At 39.7% G+C, this 23834-nt stretch overlaps 2 protein-coding genes across 5 annotated transcripts; both read left to right on the top strand.

The window, feature by feature from the left end:
- Positions 1–3651: 3651 nt before the first annotated feature.
- On the top strand, positions 3652–14386 carry nexn (nexilin (F actin binding protein)). 2 transcript variants are annotated; one of them, XM_068707383.1, is made up of 14 exons: positions 3652–3794; positions 5667–6114; positions 6247–6444; positions 7625–7709; positions 7807–7955; positions 9626–9826; positions 9946–10119; positions 10294–10482; positions 11068–11259; positions 11904–12098; positions 12320–12541; positions 12664–12852; positions 12977–13340; positions 13485–14386. In XM_068707383.1, the coding sequence occupies exons 2-14, from the start codon at positions 5716–5718 to the stop codon at positions 13496–13498; spliced, it is 2571 nt and encodes an 856-aa protein (XP_068563484.1). In that variant the 5' UTR covers positions 3652–3794; positions 5667–5715; the 3' UTR covers positions 13499–14386. The 2 variants fall into 2 exon arrangements, with proteins under 2 accessions (XP_068563484.1, XP_068563483.1); XM_068707382.1 differs by lacking the exon at positions 13485–14386 and having other exon boundaries at positions 12977–13375.
- Positions 14387–15799: 1413 nt separating this feature from the next.
- Positions 15800–23370, top strand: mindy4 (MINDY lysine 48 deubiquitinase 4). 3 transcript variants are annotated; one of them, XM_068707379.1, is made up of 18 exons: positions 15800–16122; positions 16331–16450; positions 16533–16753; positions 16849–17122; positions 17221–17471; positions 17588–17646; positions 17744–17853; positions 17959–18075; positions 18176–18267; positions 18473–18574; positions 18771–18834; positions 19177–19242; positions 19337–19404; positions 19512–19575; positions 19877–20038; positions 21724–21904; positions 22178–22256; positions 22457–23370. In XM_068707379.1, exons 1-18 carry the CDS (start codon positions 16063–16065, stop codon positions 22503–22505), a joined length of 2139 nt encoding a protein of 712 aa, XP_068563480.1. In that variant the 5' UTR covers positions 15800–16062; the 3' UTR covers positions 22506–23370. The 3 variants fall into 3 exon arrangements, with proteins under 3 accessions (XP_068563480.1, XP_068563482.1, XP_068563481.1); XM_068707380.1 differs by having other exon boundaries at positions 16066–16122; positions 16264–16450; XM_068707381.1 differs by lacking the exon at positions 16331–16450.
- Positions 23371–23834: the final 464 nt, after the last annotated feature.

Below are 23834 nucleotides of genomic sequence, written 5' to 3'. Positions count from 1 at the left end.
TAAATATGTGTAAAAATGAACAGAGAGGATAAAACAGGCTTTGTAAGATGGAAGAAGTAACCATGATGCCTCACATGTATTTATCTTCTTCTTAAGTTAATTCAGTTGTTCAGTCTACTTTGATCTATGGACAGCTTTTGAATTAAAACAATACAGAAGTAAGCCATAAAATATTGAAATAAAGAGATTTGTTGAAACACATTTTGGTTGTTGGCAAAGAGATCAACAGGACATAACAAAATACTGTAACAGCAGTCAGGATTCGTGTCAGATGCATTTCTCTGTGTTTTCACTAGGGGGCAGTGAGAGATCCATGAATTCTTCACAAGCAATAATAGGAAGGTACTAACCTCTCTAAAGACAATTGTACATTTTGGTTTAATTGGTTTAACACTTGAGGAAGCAAAACACAAGCATCTTCCCTCTTGATTTTTCCAGACTAAGGCAAAACCAGTAAAAAAATAAAACATTTCTATATTTGAGGCCAAAGCATGTGACCAAATGTTGAGTGGTGCACAATTAAGATTCTTTCACAATACAGTAGTTGGTGTTGTTAAGGGATTGTGGTCAGTCATGGATAACACCACTCTGTGGTTTAGGGTTGTCAACAAGCCAGTAATGCAGAGTTAAGTCTTGCTTATGCCAATGCCTGTTAGCTGAGAGGGCTATCATTACGTTTTTGAATAGTGCACAGTGGAAGGACACATGCAGGGCAGGGCATTGGACCATTTCAGACCACATCCTACCTTTGGATTACTTTTACTGTCCTCTGCTAAATTACTCTGAAAATACCCCTTTTTTCCCTCACTTAAAAAGGCTCTCTGTGTGTCTTAAAAGCAGCTTTGTAGGAGTGTGGTATGCTCTGCCTACAGGTGGCACCTGTTCTGTGATGGGATTACATTTTCTCCTTAGTCAGCAGTCACAGCTGGGAAATTATGAGATGTATTCACTGCGTGAGATAAACAGCTAAAAGATATTCTGATGCAGGAGATACAGAGAAATTCTAAATTAAAACAAATGTGACACACTGTAGTTTGCTTGTCCTCTATGTATTGAAGAGACCAATATCACAAAGTATCAGTGTTTTACATTGAAAGACTTGGCCGGCCATTTCAACAGCAATAACTAACCCTCAGTTAACTGTGTATAACTGGGCATCTGCTGGGCAAAAGAGAAAGCATCATGTTGATGCTACAAGTTGATCAACAGCCTAGTCTGGTTAGCACATGCAAGCCCTCAGCACGAACACAACAGAGAGTTCACAATAAGTGGACTCAGTGAAGCCATGATGATTATGCCTGAGGAATGCATGTTAGACATTAATAAAGAGTATTAATAGCAGTGGTGTTAGGATGTTTTAGTGGGCAGGAAACTGTAGCGCCTCATCAGATTTGTATAAAAGTGAGCAGACTGAGAGGAGTCCAAGAGGATTTCCCCTGATATTTTGATTATGTTTGAGACATTTGACAATTTGTGCAGTGTGTATGAAAAGTGTACAAAAAAAGAGTTATTGTTCACAAATTTAGCAGTCTTTGTTGATCTTTTTTTTGTTTGATATTTCCTATGGACTGAGACTGTTTCAGTAGATGTGTGGACAGCTGGCATTGGTGAGTCCATCCAGCAGCACTGATTCAGTTTTGGCCTGCTGAGCCAGTCTATACTGGGGCTTCAGCAGGGGTGTGTAGGCTGTACCACCATAAACATATTCATAGGGGTGTCGGGATGAGCCACAGCACCCTAAATGCCCACTCTGACTCAGGGTAGCTGTCCTTACAGTGTTGAAAAGTCGCCACAACTGTGATGCTATTTAAAGCAATCCCCTTGTTGTCCCTGATGCCACGAAGGACTCAGAACAGAGGAGGACGGAGCCCTTTAGCCCTTAGAGTTCACAGAACAGACTCAGGCCTCTCTAAAACACTAATAAGTCGGTAAGACATAGATATGCTGACCAATTTAATGCAACATAATTTCTTGGAACACTCATATGAAACTTTTAAAAAGGCCTGATTTATTTTACTAACAAAATCATCAAATAAAAAAACTGATTTGTGTATAACGTATCAAATACAACAACATAAAGTGGAAGTTCTACGCTAGCTTCCAGGAAATACACTGAGCTCAAAGTATATTAGCTGGCAGTCTATTATATTATAACCAGTCTTGTATTCATTTTATCCACATTTTTTATCTTACCTAGTCTTTCTGTTATTTCATCAAAGGGATCCCCTTCTCTTTCAATGATGCTCTGGCTCTCAGATTTCACTTCTAAGTAGCTAGAGTATTAGCCGGAGCTTTGGCCTTCTTGTGGGGGGTTTCCCAAAGCTTCAACACCTTAACTGGACAAACTGAGTATTGTTGAAATTATGTAACGTTTGCTGTTCATCCTGAAATTTACCTTTAAACTGTAAAGTGGTGGTTTCACATTCTCTTTTTCAAGAGAACAATGTAATACAGTGTGCCAAACTAGATTTTCAGTGTAATATAAATTATTATTCACCTGAAAAGAATCAGGTATCAAGATCAATAAAGAGGTGCTCCAATTTTCAAAAATCTCTATTACATTCCTAGAATATTTCAATAGGGACTTTACTTGGTGGATTTTCTGCCTGCGGCCTGTTTGGTCAGTGAGTCAGCAGCTGTGCATGGAGCCATTAGAGCAGACAAAATGTGTCTGCTGTAGAGTTTCTATTTACATCCACGAGACAAATTTCTCATCTTAAGGAAGACTCACCAGTGTGGTACAGGCTTATACTGTATGTTTTCTACAACGTGTGATAGGAATGTATGGTCTCTGATTAGACGTGACCATATTGAAAAACTGTTTTTGTGAGGTTCTTGGCACGAAGATACAAGTTCCAACCGCCATTGCATAGCAGATTGACAGCAACATCTATGTTAGGCAGGAAAAACAAAGGACAAGTTGGCGAACCTCTTAGCTGATAAGTCAGGAATCTTGGCTCTAACAAGCCAATAAACAGATAATGATAATGTCTGTCTGGATTGTAGTCATCCCAAACAGACTTGACCAGAGGAGTGTCCAGTTTCTGTTGTACCACACAATTCAAGACAATTATAGCTGAACTAAATAATACAAAAACAGGAAATGGCAAATGCACAATGAAGCATGGCAGGTAGGTGAGGGTATAAACAACAAAAGCATGGGATAGCCTATTTGAATGACACTTGATTCTGCCTAAAATGTATAGCTCCTGCCCTAAATTAGAGGATACAACTTATTTAATCCTCTAACAACTAAACAACAAACAAATGATATTAGAGCTTTCACAGTGATATTAAGTATATAGTAACTGTAAACTTACTGATAGCTACAGCTATCATAAGTTAAAGATATTAAAGATATTAGAATAAATACAGTAAAAATTTAAAATAATTGACTGCAAGTTAACCATTAAAACACAATATTAATACATACTTGTCCGTGCAAAACTGTCAGGGATTTTTAAGGACAATTATTAACAGTATTTATGCAGCTGCGATTGCAAATGATCTCGATGAGACTGCGTGGGTGTGTGCGCGCGCAGGCACGCACGCACGCACGCACGAGGCAACAGCTGAACCTGCGGCAACCGCGCACGGAATGCAGTATCCGGTAGAAAGTAACGGTACTTTTATGGAAACGTCTCACCTACACGCAACCAGCAGCCAGTCGAGTTGGGGCACCCGGTGGTCGCATCTCGGATTGTCCTGCGTTTCACTTCTTCTGGTTTCTGTCGAAGCAAAGGATTTTTTTTTTCAAAAGTCAAAAACAAGAGGACGTCAGCAAGCGTAAAGAGGTAAAATGACATTTCTAAAAATATATTCTGTAGGAAGAAGAGGTTTGTAAAACCACAAGTTCATCATCAGCAAGGTCAAAGCTATTAGTTTAACAAAAAGTTGCCTTAAACAGATCATAGCCTGCATCTCAATTTAGTTATCACTATGGCCTATAACAGTTAACTATAAGTTATATAGCAACATGTGAACATGTGAACAGACACACAGGAACAGAAACACAATCATTTGATAGGCTGTTGTACAGTTGTTGCTAAATACCACATTAATATATCTGTATATGTCTCAAACTCATTTTTTACGATGCACTGTCATGATGTCTTGTGCCAGCTGAGTACAGAAATAGGACATCACCACCCAAACCTAAAGTTTGTCATGTATCTGGATTTGTTTTGTATCGTGTTGATCTGCCAGATGTGACAGTGAGTCAGTCAAGATTTAGATCAGAAGATTGATGAGTGAGATTTTGTTGTTTCTTTTTTTTTTTTTTAATATAACAGATTCATATGATATTTTTGCACATCTTCAACATCAGCCCAAATAGAAAGTTGATATCGTTCGAGTCACAAAATACTTAATATGGAAGATTATGTAGTTGTATATTTGGAGTCCGAAATGTGTGTTTATCAGTGCACAACAGAAGAAACATTCTTACAGACTGCAGTTTGAAAATGGTAGGTGAGTATTTGAAACAGCTGTCTGTTTGTGCTTCTGTCACTCTCCTGACATTCACCTCCTTGTTCCTGGGTTTGAGATTAGAGTTAAAATGACCCTGATTAATAAGAAACCTTTCACAATGAACATTTAGCAAAATAATATGAAATCAGATGTACTGGCCTTGTTATTTTTCAGATGACATTTAATTGATATAATACATACATATATAATAATATATAAAAATCAATGTGATTTTGATGTGATGGGAAATATAGGATACACTGACTGTGGCACACATTTTACATTTCCACTTTTCATTATTCCATTCAATGCTGAAATGTTTAAGCTCCTAATCAGCGACATCATGTCGCTCTATGATCTTCATGCGTGAATATAAAAGGTATTTGAGGACAACGTATTAGAAGATAAACAGCAACGGTTTTTAGTGTTGGATGACTAACAGTCCAAACAACTCTTGTTCGTCCAGTTGTCTCGCTCTTTGTCTGGCCATTTTGTCAAGGGCCTGAAGGGCGACATATGGGTGCCAACTTGAGCTCTGTCCAACTGCCTATCACTCCTCAGAAATAGCCATGATCACATGTCCTGGACCCACAAGTGGGCTATAAATAGAGGGCTTCCATTGCACTCTTTCTTACTGGGAAATGGAGCAGCTTTCCTTGCCCTTAACTTTAATAATTACCTGTCGCACATTTAAATCCTACCACCAGAAAATAATGACATTACAGAATCAATAATTAATCAAGGAAAGTAGAGGATCTGGCCTTTCAAATGGCTGTAAACGGTTGCTTTATACCAACAGTTAAAATAGAATAATAGAAAAATAAATAAATAGAAAAGAAGTGAATTATGTGTTCCACCTTGATTGTTTAAAATAGTGCCAAAATGAAGGCACTGTTCACCAACAAATTCAGGTGACAGCCAATGAATGCTCTTGTTACATTCCGCAGTGAAATAATAAACACCATGTTATATGTATTTTGTAGATGCAATTATTTGAAATATTGTCTTTTTTTTTTAAGTGGCAATCAATAAAACTTACAAAGGGTAAAGATACTGTATTGAGAAAAGAAATACACCTGATAATTTAATGAAAATGTGATTGTTTATGTCATAAAGTCAAATTCCTGTTGCATACTTCACTTGTACATAATGCAACAAGAAAGTTAACATTTGAACCGTTCTGCTTTGCTTTGCAGGTAACATTGGAACAGAGCCTGTTTGTCAACTTGTCATTGTGGTACAAAAATGACTGAGGTGGCGCAGGTTGCGGCTGTTGTCGCCCACGACATTGATGATGTCACAAATGAAAGCGAACTCAACATGAGCGATGCAGAAAACAAGGAAGATGACGCGACACACGAGGAAGATGACTTGGCGGTTGATGAAGACAACGCAGCTGAGGAGAAAAAAGAGGAGACGTCACAAATAGAAGACAAAGAGCCCTGCAACATAAACGATGAAGAAAGTAATGAGACTGACAAGACACGCATGAACGGTGTGAATCATAAAGAAAACACGGCCAATGAGAAAAATGAAAGCTCAGAAGCTGTTAATGGTGTAGAACAGGGCACAGAGACAAAGAAGGATGCAGACCCTGACACACATAAAGACCAGCATATTTCTGATCTGACTCTCAAGAAAGAGGTGAGTGAGGAAATTAAAGTTTACAAGTGATTAGATCCATTTTTGTGGATGATGTGATTCGTGTCCATATGGATATTGCCCTTCACAGAATTTCACAATAACGTTATCATCCCTCTCACTGTTAATCCACAGAGACTCCTCCGATCCAGAAAGCTGGTGGCCAGAAGCTATGTGCCAAACTTGAACAAAGACAAGGGGGAAGTGACGGGCAAGTTTGAGGCCATGCAGAAGGCCAGAGAGGAGCGCAGCAGGCAGAGGAACCAGGACGAGCAGCACAAGAGGAAGGAGCAATACGTCAAGGAGAGAGAGTGGAGTCGCAGGAAGCAGCAGGTCAAAGACAGATAACCCCACTAATCTCCGACCGAGACCTGCATTGCATGATGAGGCATGACGGGGTGACAAGGCTGCCGGTTTGAGTGAGAATTCACTGTCTTCTACACCACACAGTGTTTTATAGAAATAACTAATTAATAATTATCCCTTTGCGAAATATGCAACTTTGGTTTGTGCTTGACATCAAAGGATGGTCATTTTTTATAAAGGTTGTAATTTTAACCCTAATAATGTGCACAAGGAACACTAAAGGACTGATTCTCCAACGGATCCTCCATAATTCTAAACGCATGTTGTGCAGCCAAGCATCGTTCATCTCACTGAACTTTATCTTATTTTGTATTCCACTTCCCAAATTTTACAGACACCAAATATACCAGATGGAATAACAGAAAAAGTATCTAAAGTAGTGCTGATCTGTTGCTGCCTGCAATCTCTAATCTAATCTAGTCAGTGATCAAGCTTCTCAGATGTGATGAATTGCTGCTTTTCTCTGTTTTATAATTGCAAACTGAATATCCTTGGACTGTCGGTCAGACAAAACAAGACATTTGAAGACATCACTCTGGGCTCTGTGAAATTATAATGGCCATTTTTCACTGTTCTGTCATTTTAAGCACTAATCGATTAATCAACTAATCTTAAAACAATAGACAGATTAATTAATAATATAAATAATAATTAGCTGCAGCTCTAATACAAAATGATGCACACATCTATATTTTATATAACATTAAGCCATGAAAAAATGGTGCCTTGGATTTTCATCGGAAGAAACAGATAAGAGAATAATAATGATATTGACTTACAATGTGTAGGAACTATTTTAGTGACTGAGAAGCTACATTATGGTTAAGACAGCTTTTAGATCGACTGTGGTGAAATAAACACAGTGATATGGTGTTATGTGAGTGGATTATCAGTGATACTCAGAGAGAACAACCTCCCTGTGTACAGCCGTGCCATAGCTGGCCAGACTCGAGCACCTACGCTCATCTCCTGTCTGTGCAACAACCCCACGGCCCAATCAGAGGCTCTCCTGCAGGTCACATGACCTGGCTATTAGCAGGGATTAGGCCCTCGTTCTTGCTGGGACCAGCATGGATCCTGAGTGGCAAAAGAGATGATCTCGGCTAAACCATAGCCTCACCACCACTCTTTATCTGATCCGCCACAGATAAAAGAGCTGCTCGCTTCCAGTGATGAGGAAGAAGAGGTGAAGCCAGCAAAGGTAGAAAAATCCTACGTCCCTAAAATCACAGGTAAGAAGTGCAAAGGGTAGGAAGAATGGGTATTCAGCGAGGGATCTGGGAGGAAGACGAGGCTGAAGGCTTGTGTTGTGCTCTGTGAAATCCTCAGGTAGTGTGAAGGGGAAGTTTGCAGAAATGGAAAAACAAAGACAAGAGGGGGAAAGGAAGAAGATGGAAGGAGAAAGGAAGAAGAGGGAAACCCAGGACAACATGGAAAAAGCCAAAATAAAGAAAGAGTTGGCTCAGAAAGCAGCTGAGGTAAGTAAATCTGGCCTGAATTCCTTGTACAGGGTCTCGGTGGGAAGTGGGACAGCATGTCTAGATGATTCAGCGCTGCCTTACTGATGGAAATGGGGTAGTTGTATCTGTAATGATTCAGGTAATCCTCAGCTGCCACTCGGATGAGTTATTTTAAGTGGCACAAACAGTTGGCAGAGGCTGGATATAGGTCTGAAACCACCAGTAGCATTGTTGACATGAACAGGATGTGAACTCATGGTAAATGGGTTATTATAGCTTACTGTCTCAGACTTTAGAACACGATGTAGTGCAGAACAAATTCATATTTTTCATTACAGAATAGACAGAAAGCCTTCATACCTTTAGACAGAGTATTTCTTGGGAATGGTTACATAAAGTATTCTTGTGCCAGATAGCCAATTACAGGCAATTACCTGCTCTGTCTTTGCCCTAATTCTGCTCTACTGTCGTACAGTCAAACGTTAACAAGGCTGTGTGCACAGCTAGACAGAAAAACTTAAACAGGACATAGTTGTAACTGTCTTTACTACTCACCTTAATTTTATGGAGACCTACCCTTTATGGAGATTTATGAGCAGGTATTTAGTTTAGTTGGTTCTCTCTAAATTAAGGCAATTATTGTTTTTCTGAGGATGTCCTTTAAAAATAACTGTTTAATTAAAAAAAAAAAACAATTGCAGAAAATATATTTGAGAAAATAATTATGGAAAATCAAAATACTAGCATTTTTTCGGGGGTGGTTGGGCTGAAGACTGATGAGTTCAGTATTTCTAAAATCCTGCCTACCACCCTAGCAATGGTGCAGACAAAAGCATGAAGTGATGATCGCTGTATGCAACATCATTCCTTACAAATGTAGTTCCTTCTAAAAGTGCTTTTATGTTTATTTACTTGATAGTAGCAGCGAATCACTCCCCCATTTTTTTTAGCTTGCCCTATGACTATTTTCTTTGTGACCATTTGTATGAAGAAAATGAATTATGCTTCAGATCTTTTATCAGAAACGGAGCAATGTCTCAAGATTAAAATGATCCTGTTTGAATATAAGGGAGGACTGACTTGATGATCTAGAAAGAACTGCTCATTTGCAGCGCTGCCAGGTGTAGACAGCATATGACTGGCAACTGTTTCCCACACCTCCCAGTGACTAAATTAGCTCTAGACCTCTTTACTGCGACTAAATTAGACTCTGCTATCTTAGACTGACACCCATACCCTAGCCTGCTGCAAATGGCGACATTAGGCCAATAGTTGTTGACCCTTATCCACCCACATGCTCTTAGTCTGTTTGTGTGTGGGTATGCACTGAGATTGACCTGAATTTGTTTTTCCCTCTACCACTGATTAGTTAGTGTGTCATGTCTTCTAAAAGACATCAAGCCTGAGTGGTTGAAAAAGTGTTAGGGTCCAGTACTTAAGTAAAGGTATCCATATAACAATGTAGAAGAAACTCCATTACAAGTGCACTAGAAGTCATGCATTTAAAAGTATTGTCAGCAAATGAAAGTATCCAAGGTAAAAGTAAACATTCTGCAGATTCATTTTGAAATGGAGTAGAAGTACAAAGTAGCATAGAGGAAATACTCAAGTAAAGTACAAGAACCTCGAACCTAAATGTGTGCCTTTGTAATACCTCGTATAATCCTACATCATCAAACATCTTTCAGGATGGAGATGACACAATCCTGGTACGGGTGGTTCCAGCAAAGTCATCTCGACCTCCAGGCAGAATCAGGGTGAACTTTGAGGACATGGAGAAGAATCGAGAGGAGGAAGTGAAGAAGAAGGTAGAGGAAGAGAAGAAGAGACGGTACGATGAACACAAACTCTCCTTCAGGGATGCCAAGCGGCGCTCGGTTGTTCAACAGGTAGCGATATGAAGAAATAAACGTTACTGTTATAAGATCTTGTTTTGGGCTTCTTACAACCACCTTAATGATTGTGGATCAGATTTAAACAATGCATTCTCACTCTTGTTTGGATGTAGGATGAAGAGGAGAAGTCTTCAGAGAGGGTGCAGGTGACTCCTGGAAAGCTGAAGATGACATTTGAGGAGTTGGAGAAGGAGAGACAGGAGCACAGGAAGAAGCAGGCTGAAGAGGAAGCAAAGCGCCGCCTGCTAGACGAGAAGAAAGCTTTCGAGGAGGCCAGGCTGGGAATGGTAAACATCCTTGTATCCTGATCCTGTTTCCTACAAGCACTGAGTATCAATAGTAGAGTCTTTGGGTTACAATTACTCCTTATAAACTGCCAAATATGTTGTGAAGTGAATCTTGATGTTTAAACTGTTGTTGAGCTGACCAGTGCTTATAATACTTTGTTTGTGTGTTATCAGGGAGAAGATGAGGAGGGCGCTCAGCCAGCTCAGGAAGACAAGGAGGAGTACCGACCTGGAAAACTGAGGCTGAGCTTTGAAGAGCTGGAAAGGCAGAGGGTAGAAGAAGAGCGCAAGAAAGCAGAGGAGGAGTACAAGAGACGAATGGAGGAGGAGAGAAGAGCTTTCGCTGAAGCCAGGAAGAGCATGGTCAGCATGCTTCCCATAAATAAATCCAAAATTCAATACAAAAAATGTATAGATTTGAGTGTAAACATCTCAGTTACTTATATACATATTTACATATCTGGTGATAACAGCATTATACGTTAAATATATCTTAGATCTGAAATGGCCTTGGAGGAATAGTTACATATTTAGGGAGATACGCTGATTCACTTTCTGGTGGAGAGTTCAATGACAAGATACGATTTACATCACTGTTAAATCTATATGGTAAATATAAGGCAGCAGCCAGTTAGCTTAGCTTAGCTTAAACACTGGAAAAGGGTTGGAAACAGCTAGCCTTGATCTTTCTAGAGGTAACAAAACCCAGTCTTTGTGGTAAGCTAAGCTAAACTGCTGCTGGCTATAGCGTTATATTTATATATATTTATTTTACAGATATTTGAGTTGAATGACCTCTTCATCTAATTCTCCGCCAGAAAACAAATAAGTGTATATTTCCCAAAATGCCAAACTATTCCTTTAAGGTAGTTTTCACCTGAACTAGCGGTCCCTAGCGACCATTTTACCTACAGTACACAGAGCTTACCTTGCTGTGTTCTGGCTCAGCTTGTGGATGAGGATGACGAGGTGCTGATGGCCTTACTGAACCTGGAGGGCAGTGAGCCTGGGAAGATATGCGCCAGTTTTGAGGACCTGAAACGCCAGAGAAGAGAGGAGGACCAGAAGAAGGCCGAGGAGGATGCCAAGAAGAGACTGGAAGAGGAGAAGAGGCACTTTGCTGAGGCCCGCAAGAGCATGGTAAGTCTGCATGACTCAGGGACCAAAATACGTGTGTAGCTTACTGATCATTCACAGAACATGGGAGTTTTTGCTGCTCGGCTTTAACTTCATTTGCTCCCATAGAAACCTGTGTTATAACTAAATATTAACACGCCCAAATACATATAAAAACAGCAATACAAACAGCACAAACATGTACTTATGTTATGCATGCCATTATAAATAAATTAGGTTAACTTATTACAAAAGAAATTTGACTTTTCCTACTGACTCTGCCTAAATGTGATCTATAATTGAATTCTAATTGGGTGAGAATTCATTTACTGAAAATCAATCTGATGGGCTCAAATGGTACACCTGCATTGCTGTTCCCTTGTCCAAATTATTTATTTAAGAGCACTGGCCTGGATGAGAAAAAGTCTGCATATGGAGATGAAACAGTAAGATACTTTCACAAAGAAGTGACAAGAAACAACAATTATACAGTATCCGGCTATGAATATATTCCCTAAAATCACAAGGACAAAAAGGTCTAGAGATGACGATGGGGATGGGATGCATGGTGTTTTTAAATGTTATGAGCGACAATAAGAATGGCTCCTGCAAATGTGACGCAATCAGTTATTTCACTGATAGAGAAATCTTGTCCTTTGTGTGTACAGGTACTAGATGAGGAAGGAGGGATGGTGAAGAGTGAATCTCAGGAAGCACTGCACCCCAGAAAACTGGAGATGAACTTTGAAGAGCTACTGAAAGAGAAGGAGGAAGCTGAGAGGAGACGCAAGGCAGAGGAACGCAAAAAGAAAATGGAGCAGGAGAAGCAGGAATTTGAACAACTCAGACAAGAGATGGGCGAGGTCAGTTTGGAACAGATGAAAATTGAAGTACTGTAGACTATGTAAGCCAACTATGCTATGCTATGCTTGAGAATAGAGTGCTTACATACATCTTTTGAATTGACATATCGTAATGCAACAACAAATGTGACCTCCTGTTTTTTATGCCACATTGTTACATTTCCAACATTTACAGTGTTCTCACTACAATGCCAAAAATTGAATTGGTTTCTGTCTCACAGGATGAAGTGAATGAAAGCTCAGATGTTGTTAGCAAAGAGTATGAAGAACTGACCAAACTCAAGAGGACCGGCTCCATCCAAGCCAAGAACCTCAAGTCCAAATTTGAGAAGATCAAGCAGCTGACTGAAGAGGATATTCAGAAAAAGATTGACATGGAGAGAGCACGGAGGAAGGCCGTTGATGATGAAATTAAAGAGAGAGAAGCTGAGCGGTTCCAGGAGGCAAGACATTAATAATTCAAGATGTTTAAATTACCAAAAAATTTTGACCCTCCTGCTATTTTATTTGTATATCAACGGGGGATTATCTCATATATTATACATGTAATTGTTGTGTTTTTCAGGAGGATGGGGAAGGAGAAACAACTCCAGCGAGGGCTGACGAGTCACCATTCAAACAGAAGGTGGATATGAAAGCCAGATTTCAACAAATGGCTAAAGCCAGAGAAGACGAGGAGAGGAGGAGGATAGAGGAGCAGAAGCTGCAGAGGATGCAGTTTGAGCAGCAAGAGATTGATGCTGCCCTCCAAAAAGTAAATATTCCATGTTCATGACCACATATGCAAGATCATTCCTTATGACAGCATATTCAGCTTTTGGTTTAAGGTGGCTTTGACCCCGGCAAAAGTTTGAGATTTCTTTGTCATCTGTTTGCAGAAGAAGGACGATGATGTGGAGGACGAGGGTAGCATCATCAACGGCTCTGCAGCCTATGAAGATGAGGAGGACCATGCCAGATCGGGGGCTCCGTGGTTTAAAAAGCCCCTTAAAAATCAATCAGTGGTGGACTCTGAGCCAGTTCGGTTCACCGTTAAGATCACAGGGGAGCCCAAGCCGGAGGTGACCTGGTGGTTTGAGGGAGAGATGCTCCAGGACTGTGAGGACTATCAGTATATAGAGAGAGGTGAGACGTCCTGCCTCTACCTGCCGGAGACCTTCCCAGAGGACGAGGGAGAGTACATGTGCAAGGCTGTGAACAGCAGAGGCACAGCAGCGAGTACCTGCATCCTCACAATAGAAAGTAAGATCACCTTGGTGTGACTGCATGCCTGCATGATGCCTCCTGTGTGGATTTCGACCTCTCTCCATGAAGTGGATCGCATGCTCCTCTTCCTCGTGAACTCAGGCAGATTTGGATAATGGCTTTTCTGTTTCTTTTTTGCAGCCTATGACTACTGATGCCCTTCCATGTTCTGGAAACTTTCCCTGTTGTCTCTCACTCCTTTTGTAAAACTTCATCCCTCATGGTATGGTCAAACAGCAGAGGGAGGAAAATAGCAGTATGCTTGGCATTCCTAAGGGAGGGATACACAACACACACAGAAATTGCAACATGTTGTTTACGTTTGTAAAGCTGCACTCCCCGTAGAGTAGGATGATACTTGTGCCAAAAACAGACACGATTCTTGTTCCCATGCCAAGGGTTATCTTTGCTGCGAGGCCCTTATGATATTTGTGATACCAGCAATGTTTAAGTATCATAGTACTGTATTGTAAATATCACACTTTATAGTCCATACATGGAAAACATTATGGTTGAGGTATTGAAATGTAAACAGTAAGATGTTCTTGTGTACTAATCTTAAATAACAAGGTACAGGAATATCAGTAAAACATCTTGCTTCAGTATTCTACAACTGCTCCACAACAGTTTTCTGTACTCTTTGCCATATTAGTAAATGGTGTTGTGATACTTGCCTGGTATTATATCAAGGAGTAACGTCACTTAATTGGAAATCCACAGTGAAGGGTGTGTTGACAATGATATTGCAGGAACAAAACAATTTGCATGTACATCCCGTCTTTCAATGAAACTCTTTAGGCCAAGATTAAATGTTTTTAAAATGCAGCATCTAAAGAAATATTAATATGTTGATTTTTCATGTTCGAACCCCCCTTTTTTCTTTTTGAGTTAAATGTAATACTCTTGATACAACTGTCATAATTCAGTTGACAATAGGTAACTGTTTTATGCTTTGATAATAGAAAAATAAACATAGGCTAGCCTGAAAGTTTATCATATATTATAAATAAAAATGTTTTAATAAAATGAACAAATAGACAGAATTTTTGTGGTGTCTTTTATTGTTGCATGGAGATGACTTGAAAACTGCAGCCTACTGCCTGATCTGTTGTACATTTTATTTGCTATGTTTTGGGTGAACTGTTCCTTAAAGGAATAAAGTGAGTATATCCCATCATCATTGTAGACACACAAACCTGAAGTGAGTGGTCTTGTGTAAAAAATCTAGAGCTTTATTTTTTTTGTTTATATTATGTTCACATGACGCATTTTCTTGACAAAGTTCTATTTAATCAAATGCTACAAAGTAAAAAGTATTATGTGTTGCAAAGGAGTATTGATTGTTCCACTTAGAGGCAATAGAGTTCATACTGTATTGAACACAGGGTGCTGGGTGGTGGACCAATAAGTGTTTACATAAGTTCACCAGTTGTTACCAGTTTAATTCGAGAGTCATTTTTCCTTCAAATCAAACAGAAATAGTCATTTTCACAGCTACACAATTAATGAACAAAATGTAAAGAGTATGACACATTCTGACACCTTTCTATTTTGTTAATCATCATAAGAGCCCTTAGATTTGAGGTTGGGAAGCACTGAATATAGCCATAAACTAAGTGCTATTGCAAATATTGCAAAAGTTTAAAGTATTGAGGAACTGAAAAAGTTGTGGATGTTACTCAATAAAGTGTGGGAGGTAGGAAGAATCACAGAGAGCTGTAAGAAAGCAATAATTATACCGAAAAGGAACCAGGGAAGGATGCCGGTGAGGCAACAAACTATGTACCTATTGCCCTGACATCACACATCTGTAAATTGATGTAACAGATGGTCAATGTGAGGATAATGTATTTCTTGGAGAAAGGAGGTATGGCGGTTACTTAATAATGTAAATTCAAGAGAGGAAAGGACACTATGGATCAAGTGTTGTGTCTGGACTACGAGAGGAGAAAAGCTCAAGTACGAATAAGGAAACAAGGCAGTGAGGTTATTTTCATTTGGCTTCCTGCTCACACAGGCATTCTGGGTAATGAAAGAGTGGGCAAACAAGCTGAAAAAAAGACAATAGAGACACAAATTAGTCTCTCAAAATCAGAAGGAAAGGGCATTATGTTGAAGGAAATCAATAATAGTAACACTGGGGTCAGGAGATGAGAGGAAGACATTTAAATTCCATAAAATAAAGAGTTGTGATCATGAGAAATAGGAGAGTAAAAATAAAACAATACTGTCACGCTTGGATTAAGAATAGGACACAGTACTATGAACAGCACATTTCACATTATACGGAAGCATCCAACTGTTTTTTGTGATCATTAAGGTACCAGAAACTTTAGAACATTAAAGAACACACTGTTAGTGTGGTGGAAAGGGGGAGTTTGCGTTAACTAACTCCAAAAGATGGCGGTAGTGCAACATTAAGGATACAACCTACCTTTAAAAAAATCAAAGAAGAAGACCCACTTGACCCGTCGCCATGGTTGCCGAACAACAACAACTCTGAAAGACACGTTTCACCGAACTATGAGTTTCACCAAATCTCTAAAAACATATACGAACAGTCTCTGAAAGGTCCAGGTTGCGACGCAGCACATCCCACAGCCTTGTTATGGTTCACTACACGGTTGATAGCTAAAAGCTATACTGTCAGAGCAGCGTCTTGTTGGTTATCTGTGTTTAGAGGAAAGGCCATCACCGCCGTGTGCACGTTCCCACCACTATGACCGTCTCAGCTGACGAGGTGTCTTCTTCTGTTGTACGGGAATATCTGAGTCGGAAGGTAAGTTAGCTAACGTTAACTCAAACCGTTACCAGAGCGAGCGAGCGAGCTATAGCGTTAGCCCCCCCATGTCTAGCAATGCTAACGTTAGCTTAGCTCAACGTTAACTCAGGTGTTACACTGAAACCTGTGGTTCTGCAGATTCTGTGCCACCAACACCAGAGATTCAGTGTTACAGAATACGATGTAAAACGCTCTCGATACGCAGGGACTCAAGAGGACGATTGCTTGTATGGATGAAGAACATCCACGCACAGAATCCAGTATCAACAACAGATCACAATTGAGGCAGATCCTCAACATGGAGGGTCTCTATAGAAAGAATAAAGTAAGTCCTGCAGCTGGAGGTCGGCTGCTGTGCAAAGTGACATTTAAAAAGAAGTCTGTTGCTGACCTCTCTGTCATTGCAGGCTCGGATCTCCCCCCTGAAAACATTACTGGAGATTATTGTACAGCATCACATTGAGGGCCTTATGAAGGACCAGATCACCATCAGTAAAAGTGATCCCCTACAGTCTGCTCCAACTATGAGCCGGATTGCTAATTCTCCTGCAGTAACACCAACAGTGATGAATGACACAAAGACAGAGGCTAGCACAGCTTTTGTAATCAGTAAACACATCAAATTAAGGTATTTCTCAAGTGTAGCTTTTGATACATTATTTTCTGCTGTTTTGAGTTTTTGAAAGGTGGTTTGAACATATATGGGATTTATCTCTCTCACAGGTCTGATATAGGAGAAATCTGCCCGTCTCAACCTATATATACATCATTATTGCCTGAGACAGGTGGACTGTCCAGTCAAAATCAAACAGGTTTCTGGTCTTGTGACTCAGAAGACCATAAACAGCAGCCACTGATGGCTTCCCTCCAGGACAATGAGAGCTTCATCAGAAGAGAACCAGAAAAAAAGACTTCCACCACTGAGAGCACCCAAAGGAGCAGAATTAATCGAATTAGACGTGGCATGATTGCTGGACCAATAGCTAGCACACTTCAGGTACTAGACTACTGATGGAGCTCCTAAAAACGTATTGATTCATTATATTACTTATATTCATCATACTCTGTTTCGGTTACTGATGTTTTTCTTTTCAGGAATCAAACAAAAAAAGGCAGAATCGAAGGCTAGAAGTGCCCCAGCAGCTGCTCAGAAGAGAGGAAGAAAACAAGCAGTCCAGGGATGGACTTTTAGTGACTGGCATACATCAAAAAAGCTCAGAGAGCGGCCTGACTGAAATCAACTCAGCTGACCGCTTGGGAGGGCAACGGGAGTTGTGGAGTGCACCAGACAGAGTGCAGAGGGAAAACAGCTTTGAAAAAGTGCAACAAGACATACTGAAGGCTAAGTAAACAGCTTTAAGCTAATAATGCTTTGTCTGTGGCTTCCTCGTAGTTTTATACTGTTGAAATTATGTCCTACAAAGTTTTATTCTTAGGTTTGCGTACATTGTTTGTTTCTTAGCGTAAAGTCTTTGACCAGGCCAAGTGTGGCTGATTTGGATGTGGCTGAGATGGTTTTAGGTGAGTATATAGAAAAAAAAGACTGCATCAATTGGCTTTTTTTTATTATTGTTTCCTTGTATTTGTCAAAGCTGATGGTGTATTAATCAATTTCCAGATGACATTGATGATGATGAGGATCTGCGAGAACTCTCCAAAGTGTCCTTTCAGAGAACCGTCGCAGAGCACAGCTACGCAGGCCGACCGATGGACCAACACACTGCCATGGTTGGTGGTTTTCACCAGTGCTCCTTTTGTTGCTTAATGCTGCTAACGGTTACTGTGGATTCCAGTGATTTCCTGTTTGTCTTCTGTTCTTGTTTTTCTTTTCAGGAATTGAAAGCGATTCTTACGGGTTCTGGCCTAAATTGTTTCAGTGTTGAGTGGAGGAACCAAGGTTTCACATTCTCAGAAATGCATGACCTGAGATACGGAATTGTGCAGAAAAAGGTTGTCATTACTGCGCCATCCTTCTAAGATTCTGTAATGCATTCACTTCATATCATTAATTGACATTTGTCATATCATGTACTGTGTATTTATTTTCTAGGGTGGTCCTTGTGGAGTTCTGGCATCCATCCAAGCCCTTGTTCTAAAGAAACTGCTGTTTGAAAAAGTTGAAAGCAGTAACACAGGCCTTCCGTACGTTATCCTTCAATTCAGAGCTTTGAGCCATAATGTTAACCACTGAGTGCCCTATTGTAATCACTTGGATGCTTTTTACAGACATTAATTCACATCAAGGCATGCTTTGTAGCCACTGAAGTATTGACCCTCTGCATTTGGTATTAACTGTATTATTACACCACACGACCGGCTTTCCACTCAACTGCCACTTTGTTCTCAGGAGGTTACGACCTTCCAACACAACCAGAAGAAAGTGTCTAGTTTTAGCGGCGGCTGAAATACTGTGGAGGGCTGGCGAGGAAAAACAAGCCACAATTGCAATGTAAGATCATCCACTAAATCCTTTTATATCCAGACCAGTACACAGAACCTCATTACCAGTATTTAAGTAGGTTGAATGCATGTGAATACCTGGCTTAGCTGCTGAGAGTCGGAGTGTGCTCTGTTTCAGATGAAGCATTGATTTAAACAATTTGGGTGCTTTTTGTTTTACCTCTATTATTTTTTTTTTAAAACAGCAATTCAGGGAGAAATCATTTCACCCCAACTGGACGCTACAAATCTGAAGGAGTGCTTGAAAAGGTAGAGATGCCTCTGCAGTGCATACACACTCTCTGACACGGGGGTAGTAAAGTTACACACTCAAATTGACCAAATGGAATTCAGTTAGATTTACCAGCATATAGATGAGGAGATTCATTTTTCAAATATCTCAAGTATTTCCCAACGACATCAGACAAACATTCTTCAACATTATTTGGAGAATGTTGAAGTTGTGGAATGTCTAAAATGTTATTGTAGGAGATTCATAGCCATAATTGGATTTGCACATTTGTTTTTATTTTAAATTAAATGAATAATGGTGTAATAAACAAAGTGTAGATATGTCAATACTATCAATTTTGTAATCACATTTTGTTTTAGATAACATGTTTCACAGTGGACAACATCAGAGACCTGCAGTTGCTTCTGGAGCGGCATATTGATCAGGCAAGAAACTTATTATTGACTTCTTCAGTTTAATTTTGCCTGTCAAATGTACAATAGATTGCCAACCTTTTTGCTTTAATCTGTTGTTCCACAGTTTGAGACCGGGGTGTTAGGATGCATACTACTCACCGTATCTGCAGTTCTCTCTCGATGCATTGAAAAGTATGTTTGTTTTTTTACCTCAATGGCTGAACAAGATGTTCTATTTAAACATCACTATTACTTAGATAATGACACTTCACCCTCATTGGTCTTCCTTCTGTCTTTAGAGTAAGAGACGATATGGACGTGCCCACCAACACACTCATCGGAGCCCACGGCTACTGCACTCAGGTTTGTCATGAAACTACAAGTTGCAGGCTAAATAGTTTCAGAGCACTTGGTGTTGTGTTTGTTTGTGATTCAGAATTATACATTTGAATGAATAACGGAAGTGCGGGAATTGGTATAGATGACATTAGTTGAGGGACATACTGTAAGTGCATGCAGGACTTGGAGTGGGTTGCACAATAAAGGGATCTCAGTGTAAGACACAAAACAAGAGTAAGAGTAGAAATACTATGTAATGTTACTGCTGTATACACTAAACATTTTCTGGTTACTAAGATTGCATTTTTATATTTGTGTACACCAGGAGCTGGTCAACCTGTTGCTCTGCGGCAGAGCAGTTTCTAATGTCTTTGACAATGACATGGAGTTGGACTCGGGCAACGGCAACATGACTCTACTGAAGGGGGTCAAAGGTCACTGTGACATTGGCCTGCTGTCCTTGTTTGAACACTATAACATCTGTAAGGTGAGTGACATTGGTCATCTCTGCTCACCCACCGATGTAGAAAACTCATACTTCTGGTCAGTCCTCACTTGGATGAATAATGGAGCATCTTTGAGATGTATGTTTAATACAACAACACATCTGAATTCAGAGCAGACTGGGGTACAACTTGCATAACAAGTAACAGGACATTCACTTAGCTTTATACAGTACATCCCTTGTCATAACAAAATCATGTATAACCACACCACCCTGGAGGACGCAAAACCGTATCGTGTGTACCCTTTGGTCCAGACTGTTGGAGTCGGTAAAATCTACAAGGTGTCCCTCTTACCTTCACCTCCAGAGACCCAAAGTCTCCTCAAATATGGCACGCAAAGTGTTAAGGACTCTGAGGATGTTCAAAATATCAAACAGATGAACAAATAATACATTTCTTCATGACCTCAGGGGACATTCTTTTCTGTAATTATGAGCACATCTGTTGTTCTTTAGACTATGATGGGATTTATATGATAGATACCAACACATACACAACCTGAATATTTTTATTAAAACTACTTCCCACTCAAAAGAGAAGGATAACTGAAGAAAATGGAGAGTAACATGCTCTCTGGTTATCAAGCTGTAGCATAGCAACAAATCAAATTGAATTTGTGACGTGAATTGTAATTAGTAGGTCAATAAGCACATCATGGAAATTCGGATATGTTTTGATGAGGAACATGGCGTGTTGAAGCTGATATAAGACTCTTGAATAATTGCATATTTTCTCCAAAATTAAGCATACAACTTGTACTAACTCAGAGAAAACAGGTACTTGGCGGTGTTTACCGGAAGCTGAAGTTGAGAGGAAGTAGAGCTATATATATATATATATATATATATATGTGTGTACCTTATACAAACTTTAAAGACACAGTAAGAAGGTTTTGGCGGTTGCGGTTTGTAAACACAACATTCAAAGTTGGCCCCTCCTCACCGGCTCAACAAGGGTTACGGTGCTCGCCAGTGAGTGTAAGCCAACCTCAGACTCACTCTCGTTTTGGAATGAGATTTGTCAGCTTGACGTTTTCCCCTCGCTGGATTTGTGGGTTTTTTGGCGACGTGTCCGCCATTATCTTAGCTTCCTCTGGTCGCTATGTTTTTATAGAGCTTGACCCCAGAAACATCCCGAACACACAGCAATATGAAAAGAGAAGAGAAAATACAGGCAGCGGGCAGCCTCGCTGCAGATACAGACACCACCACACATTTCTAGTTAGTCATAAGTGACGATTGAGAGGGATTACTGCAATATCTGTCTATGCATTGTTTTGTATTTTAGTAAAATCCTACTCATTGTGTCTTTAATGATAGACCTTGCAAAAAAGAAATGCTAAATATCTTTCACATTTTCTTCACAATATTAACATACACAGTAAATACCAAAACATGTACAAAATGTATTATCAATCAATCATTAACAAAATCCTGTTACTGGAAAACTGTGTCTCTATACTGGCATGCACAAACACCATGACACTTGATGTTACCTCTCTCCCAATCATGTAGCAGGTAGCAGCTCAAGATTGTGTGCAAGGCATTTAGCACTTTTTGATAAATTCAAAATAATAAGATTGATGATTGCTGGATTTAATTTTGCTGCTTCACTCACAGGTCCTGGTATTTAATAGATTACTTTGTTCTACTTTCCTCTATCTTAGGTAGGAGCTTACCTGAAGACTCCCCGTTACCCCATTTGGGTGGTCTGTAGTGAAAGCCACTTCAGCGTGCTGTTTGGCCTGCAGAGGGAGCTGTTGACCAATCAGGGTCAAAGCCTGGAATTTGAGCTCTACTATTACGATGGACTGGCCAATCAACAGGAGGAGATCCGCCTCACTGTCTGTATGTAACATCACTTGTTCTGCAGTGCACATGTCCTTTCTTTTTTGGTTGTTTATGTTTCTTGTCATCCTCTCATGCCCGTAAATAATAAATAACCACAGATGAATGTGCATTAGAATATAATGTCTGTGATCATGATTTGATCTTGTTTTCCTGCAATCTAAATGATCTGGGTCCTTCTCTTGTTGACGCTTGAGTAGGGTTTAGTTATTTTGCTGGAGCCCAAATTAAATATCTTAGCTAAAAAGGCTAATTAAGTGTGTGCATTTTTAGCTGTTGGCGAATCGGCCCTGAGCTGTCAAGATGTTGACACAGATCTCATTCCTCCACTTGAGCACTGTATCCGAACAAGGTAACGATCTTTTGGCATTTCAAACACACAGACCAACACCCACGTGCACAGTAATGTCTGAAGATCCTATACACTACTACTAAGAATGTGTTGTAGTTCAAATTCCTTGCATACTCTAAATACAGCTTGAAGATGTAGAAAACCATGCAGAATATATCTGAGTCAGCTCTAAATGCCTTAAACTGTTTGTTTTGTTTCAGGTGGAAAGATGCATTTGTCAATTGGAATGACACAGAGCCTATTCTCTGACCGATCACATGGTTTGATGTTATTTTAATAATGGAACATTAACCGACAAAATATTTACATCACCAATGCTCAATATTACATACATATTCTTCATATATAATATTTACCCATACATATTTTAGCATTATCATGTTTATTCTCTTGTTAGTGAGACACAGTGTTGTTGGCCTGGATGTTCTACATCACACAATGTATGTACAGCTGGAAGTGTTTGGGCCCAAACTGGGATATAGAATATCACATCAGCCAGAAAGTGTCATGCTGTTGCCTACAAAACAATGTTTGAGATGATGCAATGTACTTTAAAAGTAATAAGCAAAAGGTAACTCAAAATGTACAAGTTTGGAGGGAAACACATACTTTTGTTACTGATGAAATGTAAATTGCTGCACGATGCAGTATGGACCACAGTGGCCTTTTACTCTTTACTTTTTTACATCAAGATATAACAAATTCCCTGTATTTTACAATAATTTAGTGAGTTCCCTTGAGATATTTTAATCAAGAACACACTAGACTGGTGTGTGTGTGTGTGTGTGTGTGTGTGTGTGTGTGTGTGTGTGTGTGTGTGTGTGTGCGTGTGCGCGCGCAAAGAGAAGGATTGTTATGATAGACCTCATGTGGAACAGAAAATAGTCAAATTAAGATTTATTTATGTAGCGCTAAATCATAACAAAGTTATCTCATTACACTTTTCATGTACTGTCGCAAGTCTAGACTGTATTTTTTAATTCAGAGTTAAAGAAAATCACTCACACCTCTGTCTCCACACAGTGGTTGTTATTTGTGTTCAATTATGTCTTTTTTATTTTTTTATAAAGCTGATTTTAACTGTCAATCAAATAAAGGAAATATTGCGAAACTACTGTTGCGTAACATAATGAGTAACTTCAGTATTTCCCCCATGTTTTTGTGATTTATAGGGACAACAATTTTTTTAATTGGCCCAGTATTGAGGGAGAACGCTGCAACTGGCAGCCGCAAACCGAGCTGGGAGGGAAAGTGAGCGACGTCAATGCAACAGTGTTTTTTCTAAAGGTCTAGGGCCGGCCCTGCTAGAAACATCACTGTGCTTGGTTGTACGCATGTAGGACTACAATTCACTTTCACACAAAAACACCCCTTGGTGCATTTGAGGAACTCTTTGAGAGATGAACATTTATGTAAATCTTACACATTTTTCTAAATAAAGAAACAAACTCTGAACTAATTATGAATTAACTCTTAACTGTGCCACATGTCGGGGTGAAAATACAGCTGAAAGATGCCTTGCAGTTAACGGTGCGTTTAGTCTTTTAGCTATGGCAGGCATCAGAGCACACACAGTGT

Source organism: Cebidichthys violaceus, unplaced genomic scaffold (genome assembly GCF_023349555.1).
Source record: "Cebidichthys violaceus isolate CVI_PGR_0920_01 unplaced genomic scaffold, fCebVio1.0.p SCAF_13, whole genome shotgun sequence".
In the NCBI taxonomy this organism is placed as follows: Eukaryota; Metazoa; Chordata; class Actinopteri; order Perciformes; family Stichaeidae; genus Cebidichthys; species Cebidichthys violaceus.
Note: the sequence above shows the minus strand (reverse complement) of the source record. Positions and strands in the feature narration are given on the sequence as shown.

Excerpts from the sequence above, each read along its gene's own strand:
- nexn (XM_068707382.1), top strand. The coding sequence starts at position 5,716 with ATGACTGAGGTGGCGCAGGTTGCGGCTGTTGTCGCCCACGACATTGAT. Across the intron at positions 7,956-9,625 it reads TGGCTCAGAAAGCAGCTGAG|GATGGAGATGACACAATCCT; the intron begins GTAAGTAAATCT and ends AACATCTTTCAG. Across the intron at positions 12,853-12,976 it reads TTGATGCTGCCCTCCAAAAA|AAGAAGGACGATGATGTGGA; the intron begins GTAAATATTCCA and ends ATCTGTTTGCAG.
- mindy4 (XM_068707379.1), top strand. The coding sequence starts at position 16,063 with ATGACCGTCTCAGCTGACGAGGTGTCTTCTTCTGTTGTACGGGAATAT. Across the intron at positions 17,123-17,220 it reads CAATAGCTAGCACACTTCAG|GAATCAAACAAAAAAAGGCA; the intron begins GTACTAGACTAC and ends TTTTCTTTTCAG. Across the intron at positions 19,405-19,511 it reads CTCTCTCGATGCATTGAAAA|AGTAAGAGACGATATGGACG; the intron begins GTATGTTTGTTT and ends TTCTGTCTTTAG.